Source organism: Scophthalmus maximus, chromosome 1 (assembly GCF_022379125.1).
Source record: "Scophthalmus maximus strain ysfricsl-2021 chromosome 1, ASM2237912v1, whole genome shotgun sequence".
Taxonomy (NCBI): Eukaryota; Metazoa; Chordata; class Actinopteri; order Pleuronectiformes; family Scophthalmidae; genus Scophthalmus; species Scophthalmus maximus.
Window position 1 is genome coordinate 27427721 of NC_061515.1, and position 8763 is coordinate 27436483.

Consider the following 8763-nt stretch of genomic DNA (forward strand, 5'->3'; position numbering starts at 1 on the left):
AAAGAAAAAAAAAGTGTAGGCACAAGTTTCCTTACAAGCAGACATCTTAATGTTATCATTTTCCTCCCTGACATTTTTTCAAAACATGGAAGTATGTATCCTCGCCTGCACCAGTTGTTTAGACGTACAGTCTGGCGGCACATTACACTTATTATGCAGATTATACGGAGATGGCCAATTTTCCTCTTAACCGTCTATAATTACAGGATAATGATTTCCTTTGCGCTGCATGGGAGCCAGAGAGGCAGGGGGCCATCTTCCTTTAGAGCCCGACAGGAAGTGCCGCCCGGGTGCCAGTAGTTTTTTAGTAGCAGTGCTGCTGAGAAACTTTTCTGGTCCAGAAAAGCAAAAACCATGCTCATGTCAAAGCGATCAAGTCATGATTTGAATTTCTTAGTAAGTATGTGAAGGGAACAAAGGGTGAATTGTACAGTTGGATTAAAACTCTGCTTGGAATGGCTGCTTGTTTGTTGAATTTAAAATAGTGTGACTTGCTTTGATCGGAGCAATATTCACATTGTTGTGTTCACTTATTTCTGAGTATGAAGTGGAGCTAAACTACAAATAGGAATATCAGAGTTATTAGCCGGACCTTGGCAGAGACTCACCAGTGATGCAAGGCTTATGGAAGGACAATATATATATTTGTACTCATACTTTCTCCTCTTGTAAATCACTCAAACCATGACATTAATGCCTTTACTTATGTTTAGAAACTGTGTAGTGATTGTGATGAAAACACCCCCATCTGGTGGCCAAAATCTGAATTACTGCTTGAATGTACAGCAGTGCCCCCTAAAAGTAATCCAAGAAACTCCACTAGAGTCCCTCATATTTTGTGTGCGTGGTTGTGTGTGTGTGTGTGTGTGTGTGTGTGTGTGTGTGTGTGTGTGTGTATGTGTGACACGTGATTGTTAAAGTTAAGAGTCCGGGGCGATGGAATCCACTGTGTCGGAGAAACCGGTGCACGCTCCAACTTCATAAAAAGACAAACCACTCTGGAGACATTTAGCTGCACAAGTCAATGTGATACTTTATTCATGAACCTAGGACCATATATATATATATATATATATAAAGATATATATATATATATATATAAAGCACTGTATAAATACTCTATATATTCTACTTCCTTCTGTGAACTCAATAACAAATAAAAAATAATATTTAAAAAAAAGCCACATGATTATATTTAACAGGCTGTACAAAAATAAATAATGTTTGGATATTCTGTACAAAAAAAAGAGAGAAACAAGACTTGATAGGAGAAAAAAAAAGACAAGGAGCCTTCGCAGAAGGCAGGAGAGACTTACTTATGAAGTAGTAGCAGAAGACAAGTCCCTCTTTAGGTCTCCACACACATACTCACACACACACACACTCTCTCTCACAGACACGCTCACACACTCTTCTTTGGTCTTTAAAGAGTTCCCTCATTCATAGGTTGCATAGACGAGGGCGAGATATGGCTGAAGTAACCACGTACTGAGGCATTTGGAGACGACCGGGTGTTTAAAAAAATGTGCCACTGGCCACGACAAAAGCTGAAGTGCTACAGGTTTTGTGATAAATAAAAAAAAACGCAGACTGGCAAGTTTGAACATTTAACACTATATGACTATGAGCTAATCCTATTTTCCATACCTGATGGGGTGAGCACGTAGAATAAGAGCTATTCTCTTTTCATCTGTTGCTTTATATACTCTGCAATAAAACCTCCCACTCCCCAAAACCCCTTCGTGTCTGTCCAGCCCAGCTTGGACAAACACTATTTACATGCATTTAAAAATTTGATACACACACACTTACACGCACACACACACACACATACACTCTCTCTCTCTCTCTCTCTCAGCATGACATTGGCACGTTAAGCAGCATGCTTTTCTTTCTTTTTTCAGGAGATCAGGAATGTGCTGTGCTGTACTGAGGGCAGACAGGCAGCAAAGCTGTAATCAGTCTTTGTTGCTGCACTTAGCTGCTCGAGGTCTGGCCCCAACAGGGATGGAGGGAATGGGTAAAAAAAAATGTGTCAGTTGCAGTCATTGTGGACCCACTGACACGTGGGACAGGTAGACTTCCCGAACTCGTGGAAAAACCTGCGGCACTCATTCATCGACCCTATTCAGGCAGGAAACAGGAGGCAGTGATTTTTTTCTCTCAGACCCGGTTGGAAGAGGTCGAGTTCGCGACGCAGTCTTTAACAGGCGACCTGATTGCACAGTTCCAGCAGGGGTCGCGGCCGGTCTTTGGGGTCACAGCTGTCGTGGGTGAGCGTGCGCCTGTCATGGCCGATGCAGCGCAGTTGGCGCTTGCGGAAGCCACGGCCACAGGTCTTGGAGCACTTGGACCACTCCCCGAGGAGCCAGGAGGGGCAGGGCTGCGAGGCGCAGGACCGCGAGGCCAAGGGGCGCAGCTCCTCCGGGCAATCTCTGGACGGGCGACCCTGAGGGTCCAGACACACCACCTCCCTCTGCTGCATTCCTCCGCCACAGGTCAGGGAGCACGGACCCCACTCCCTCAGGGTCCACTCGGCTCCGCCCACTTCTCGGATGGCATTGATGGACTGGCGGCGGCCTCCGCTGTTGCTGGACGACGAAGCAGCGTTGTTGGGTCGCGGGGCAAAGTAGCTGTACTTGACGCGGGGCCGCGGGGCTTCTCCGACGGACAGCACCTGGATGGTGAGGGGCTCGGGGAGCGGGGCGAAGCTCCGCAGGCGCTCCAGGGTGGCGGAGGAGCCGCTGTAGCGCAGCAGCGCCCCTGGAAGGGCGATGTCCGTCTCCATGGTCATCAATTTGTAGTTGCCATTCAGCAGATAGGTTCCATCCTGGCGACGCACTGCCAAGTAGCTGTTGTCGTGACGACCGTTGCCCGGGGCACGCTGCTTAACGTCCAGGTGAGTGGCACCAGCGGGGATAGTTACAACATCCTGGTAACCAGGCCTGAAACAGAAACAGACGGAGGTCAGAATTTTTTTTTTTCTACATGCATGAGATTAAGATTCACTTCAGGTTCTGTAAAGAAACACAAAAAGACAGAAAAGAGAGGTGTTTACCTGGCACGGTCCAGAGAGCCCGACACCTTCTTGCAAGTGGAGCCGTCTCCGCCGCACACACCGCACTTATCGAAGCGCCGGCTCGAGCCGATGACCCGGTCACACCCGGCCTTCACACACTGGCCCTGGACACACACGGAGGTGGAATCGGGGCTGCAGGGCGTTCCGTCGGCCACCTGGGGGCAGCAGAGAGACACAGATGGAAATTTAGAGTTATGTCTAGTAAAACTGTTACATAAGAGTCTGAGTCTTATGTCAGTCCCCCAGCAGGACTGTAGGAAAATAACAATTGCTGATCCTTCATCTCGCAGGTCTGCACAAATGAGATTTTTGTGATAAAAAAACATAGTTTATTAATATAATGTCGGCATCGAGCAACTCTCACCTTAGATTTGAGGACAAAGAAGTAGCCAGTCCCCTTGGCCCGGCACACCAGCTTGCAGCGGTCCTTGGGTGAAACTCCGGCATACTTGGGCACCCACTCGACGCCCTCCCCTGAACCCAGCGACACTTGGGCCGACATGTCGTTGTGGGCCAGACACTGCTCCTCGCGGAACGACAGGCCTGAGAGAGAGAGAGAGAGAGAGAGAGAGAGAGAGAGGTTAAAACCAAGATCAAAATACGACTTCTGCATCCAAGGTAAAAGACTTATGGACAAATACAACCAGCGTATTTCTATTTCTCAGATTTATTTTCTCTTCGTGATAATAAAATATCTCTTACCGTTGTTGTCAGGGCATGCTTCCGTGTTGCAGGAACGGTACTGGATCCTCTTGCCCTCGCAGTACTTGCCCCCGTTCTTGGGCAAAGGGTTGTCGCAGGCGCGGAAGGAATACTGCACACCTCCACCGCAGGTCCGGGAGCAGTCGCCCCAGGGGCCCCACAAACCCCAGCCGCCGTTGACGGGAGTCTGAAAGCACCAGGGACATAACTGTTTAGATTCAACCAAGACAATATAAAATAGACATGAGCATGTTGTTTTTGAGTGTTCCTGCTTCCTACCTGGTGTTTGGCAGCTTGGCTCTTTGTGAGACACTGTCCGGCCAGGCAGTAGCTGTCGTGCCCGCATGATGTACCGTCGGCCCAGGGGAAGTTCTTGGTCTGGCACACCAGCAGGCCGTTGGACGTGGTCACGGTGCACCACAGGGCGGCGCACGTGGTGCTCAGGTCCGGGCAGTGCTGCGAGTCGTCGCCGAAGGTCAGCCGGCACTGGTGGTCGGCGTCGTACACCGTCCCGGGCAGGGGCTGGGGCAGCGGCTGGGGTTTGACCGGCTTGTCCAGGAGGCACTGGCCGTGGCCGTTGTCCAGGAAGGTGGTGACCATGAGGGCGGAGCAGGGGGACCACGGCTGCTGCTGGTCCAGGTTGGACAGCGTGGAGGCCATCATGTGGGAGCCCCAGTGGGCGCCGTTGACCCCGGAGCACAGCTGGGCGTCATCGTGAGGCATGTTGAAGACGTGGCCTGGAGGAAAGACATGAAAAAGCAGATCTTTGAGAACCCCGCTCCTGCAATCCTGAGAATGTGTTAAAACATTCTCTCACATTCACTCTTATCTTACTTACCCAGCTCATGTGCAACAGTAAACGCTGCTTGCAGCCCGTCGTCCTCAATAATGGAGCAGCTTCTGTCCGGGTCACACACTGTGCCGACGTCCGCCATGCCCAGAGTATCACACGAGTGGGCTCCACAGAGGTCCTGATGTGACAGACAGACAGAGAGCAAAAATTAATATCTGAATTCTGCCTTTTTTTCAGTCTCTTCTCACACGTCCTCCTCTCGCACGCCAAACTTACCGTTCTGGTGAAGAGCACGGCGGTGTCGTAGTGCTCGGGGTGGCGGTCGCTCTGGGGGTTGTGCTGCCGCTGCCACTGGCAGAAGTTGCGGAGGGTCATGGCGGCGTTGGACGACACCTGGGGGCCTCGCTCCTCCTCGTACACCACCAGCAGCTTCACCACGGCCAGGCTGATGGAGTTGTGGATGCTGGGGTGGCGGTAGAGGCGGGACGCCACCGCCATGATGGTCAGGAGGTAGGGCTTGAGCCCCGCGCCGTGGAACTCGGCCATTGACTGGTCGGCCACCAGCATGATCTCCAGGTAGCGAGGGGTGGACACAAAGCGCCTGGTCCTGTGGTGGGCTGAGGGGAGAGACGGACAAGGGGTCAGACCAAACTGGGCTCACAGGTCATGTGATAATTATAATTTGTTGTTTTTGACAGTTATGTTTATCTGGAGCAGTATGCCCTCGGCTAAAGCTGCTGCCTGTGTTCTACACATTAGCCACAAAGGCTGGTTTTCAGAGGGATCCAGGCTCCAGAGAGCCGGATGTGCCTGGAGGAGCCTGGCTGCCCTGACTCTGCGTCACGCCACCGGCGGCTCCTCCTCCGCAGGAGTGGACATTCCTAAAAATGACCTTCTCTGGTGGAAAACTTCTGCGGGTGAGGAAAGGGCGAAGGGAGAAAATCCTTTCTGAGTTGGGAAAAATGTCTGCCGGTGCTCATAGTACCAGGAGGCGCGTTTACACGTCGCAGTACTGGCTGGCCCCAACCCCTCCGCCCCCCTCCCCTTAACTCCGTCACTCCTCCCCCTCTTTCCCCTCGTAGAAGCACCCACCCTCCCTGCTTCTCTCCCCCGCTCCCTTCCTCTCCTCCCTTCGCTTCCTCTTCTCTTGCGCACAGACGGCGCTGTCAAAAAAAAAGTAGCCGAGTCCATTACGCACGCTGCGCACTCGGGCACACGAACAACTCCAGTTGACAGTTTGCTCTGCATATTAACTATGACTACAGATATAGTTTGTCTGCATGTTTGTATACAGCTACACATGAGCTGGATTCTAAAGAGTTGATAAATAAAAATGTACAGAGTATTTCTGCAGCCTCACCTGTCTGGTCTGCGTCGGCGTCTCCTTTCAGTGCCTCCTTCTCCAGATTCTTTGGCACCCTCTCCTCGTCCTCGTTGACCCCGCACTTGGAGCTCCCCTCCTCGGCCAAAGCTGCCCGACCCCTCCGGCGGATCACGTGGACATCCTCCTCGGTGCCCTGGAAGTCGCTGGAGTTGAGGGGCTGGATGAAGTACTCTTCGCCCCGAAAGTAGAATCCGCCCCTGAGCCCGTGGCACAGGTTGAGGGCAGCGGCGGACTTCTCTTCGCCGTTCACCGTGCCCGAGAAGAAGCAGCCCGACTCGGCTCCGCTGCTGGGTTCCTGGGTCGGTTCGGACTCGGGACTACCCACAACGTGGAAGACAAACCCCGGCGCCAAGAAGGTCTGGTCGGGTTCTAGCTGCAAGACCAGCTCGTTGCCAAATACGTCCAACCGGTACACCCTCATCTCCGCCTCCTTCTCCTTCTCCTCTGCGGAAACAGTCCGCCACGGTTCGGACTCGCTCTCCGACCGGGCCGCCGGGTCGAGTCTGACCGGGACCACGGTGCCCTCTTCCCAGGCGCTGCGCGCCGCGCCGACGCACAGAATTAACCCAATGGAAACGCGTAAAACCCACATAATTAAACTGCGAAATCCAACAAGTGGAAAGAGAAAAACGATTATTAAGTCTCTACCAAGTAAATCCTTTTAAAAGTTTTTTTTTCCTCCACTATAAATTACAAAACCCCAAAGTCTTTTTGAACTTCCACAAAATTGTCCACACGCGTAAAAAAAGGGAAAATCTAAATATGGATTAAATCCAGTGCATTTAAAGTTATGTGCAGGTCTGACTTGATGCAAAAAAAAGGTCCTTTCATTTAATGAAAATAAAAGATGGACCTCAGCAGTAAAATCCAACCGAGTCTCTTCGAAATCGCAGCAGATGTCTCAAGTCTTCAGTCTGCTCGAGTTCGGGGGCTCTTGCTCTGCTGGACCCGTGTTGAGTCTGTTCACTGCTCTTTGCCTTGCAGTCAGAACTGAGCCCGTCCCTCCTATATATCCCCCTGCCCTGGGACCACCCCCTTTCCTCGGGGCCCTTTGATGTGAGAGGGGCCAAATCCCGTGCGCAATGAAAACGCAACCAGCGACCTGGAGCGTTGTCACAATAATCAATCATAGTGAGTATACAGAGCTTTTGGCAGAAGGACGTCGCTCTCCCTTCGAGCTCTGTTTGTCTGTTACAAGATGTTCACGTACACACACACACACACACACACACACACACTTCCCCCGAAGATTAGGACTGAACATATCCCATTAACATTTATCATATTTGTGTATAAATTAATTTATTTGAGTGGCCCAAATAAGAACCAAACCTCCAACTTTGGCACTGATGCAGTGCTCTACTTCTTCACTCGCCGAGCTCCATGCTCTGATTAAGGGGACAGGCAGCGGTGGCTGATGTGTTGCAGAGTTGTTTCTGTCAGTGCAACTGGAGAGGGGCGATGGCAACAGGTCGGGAACGGTAACCGTATATCGCTCTGGCCGGGGCTCCGCGAGCCGTGCTCGCCTCCCTCCGTGCCAGGCCGCGCTGCGGTGCGCCGTGCGTGGCCACGGATGCGCGGCTCTGCTCCCCGGGGAGAGGGAGAGCAAGAGCGGGGCCGCCGAGGTCTTAAGGTGGAACGGCCCCTCCGCCGGGCTGCCGCTGCGCTCAAACCGAGGCGGGCGGAGCCCCCGTCCTCCTGCGTCTTCACACCGCCCGCCCGGGGACTGTTCCTCCTCTCTGCAACAGGGCAGGAAGACTTTTACGCAGGAGTTTCATTAAAAATAAATACAAATAAATTGGCAACACAGAAAGGCCATATCCCTCTCACCAACAGTGCACCGAGAGACACACCGAGGAACACGTGACAACAAAGCAATCACAGTACATCTTTATTTCTCAATGATCAATTAGTGGCCAAACATTAAGACAATGATATGTTGTTGAAATTAATAATAATACGCTAGTGAAAAAAACTAAGATGTGATTGTTGTATTATTGATTTCATTTTCAACCAAGCACATAACATGTAGATGCCTCACTGTGCCTTACCCGCCTGACTCACTGAAGCAAAACGTCACTGATCAGTCTCAGATCATGGAAGTCCACCTTAAGAGCAACAGGTCACCAAAGTGTACAGTTGCACTGTCATCGTTTCTCCAGCAGGTGGCAGACGCGAGCTGCGGAGGATTCTCTCGGTCGTGATGGAACGTGACCGACGCGTCAGAACCGGCAGGTGGCGCCATTGCATCACAGGTGGATGCAATGTTTGTCGAGCAAAGCTGGGAGTGGCCACATGGAGGCAGCATTGGTACAGTTACGAGCTGTGTGGGGGCATGACATGAGGGAGCTGTGTGTGTGTGTGTGTGTGTGTGTGTGTGTGTGTGTGTGTGTGTGTGTGTGTGTGTGTGTGTGTGTGTGTGTGTGCCTTTTCACTCCACAGCATTTTATTTAACAACTGCCATTATCAACATTAATATTTCATATCCAAATCAAATGATCAAATAATAAAACATAACTTCTCAGTAACATACGGTAGTTACTGTTTTCTTTCCCCGTTCATTTGATTTTATCTTGTTTTCATGGAGCCTGATAAAGTCAGTCTCACCTTGCCCTGTCAGTTTTTACTTTACAGTGTGTATTTATTTCAAAACTTTAATTTGATGTTGTATGACTGCCAGCTTTCTCGCAGGCTTATTGAGAATCCAAATGTTTTCTATCTGAAATCATAATAACTTCAATTTAAGTTTCCTGACTGGTAATGTTTCAATGCAACAGGCAACACACACACGACACGGAGACAGAA

The 8763-nt window shown here is 50.9% G+C and overlaps 1 protein-coding gene and 1 long non-coding RNA gene across 6 annotated transcripts in view; one reads left to right on the forward strand and one right to left on the reverse strand.

Moving 5' to 3' along the window:
- Window positions 1-8763, forward strand: part of LOC118301237 — a 1055945-nt gene that overhangs the window by 540185 nt on the left and 506997 nt on the right. The gene's annotated exons all lie outside the window — the stretch shown is intronic.
- Window positions 1021-6929, reverse strand: adamts1 (ADAM metallopeptidase with thrombospondin type 1 motif, 1). The gene is made up of 8 exons (XM_035635339.2): window positions 5935-6929; window positions 4851-5191; window positions 4620-4752; window positions 4061-4518; window positions 3782-3968; window positions 3444-3622; window positions 3059-3234; window positions 1021-2945 (listed from the first exon to the last, which is right to left on the reverse strand). The coding sequence occupies exons 1-8, from the start codon at window positions 6548-6550 to the stop codon at window positions 2204-2206; spliced, it is 2832 nt and encodes a 943-aa protein (XP_035491232.1). The 5' UTR covers window positions 6551-6929; the 3' UTR covers window positions 1021-2203.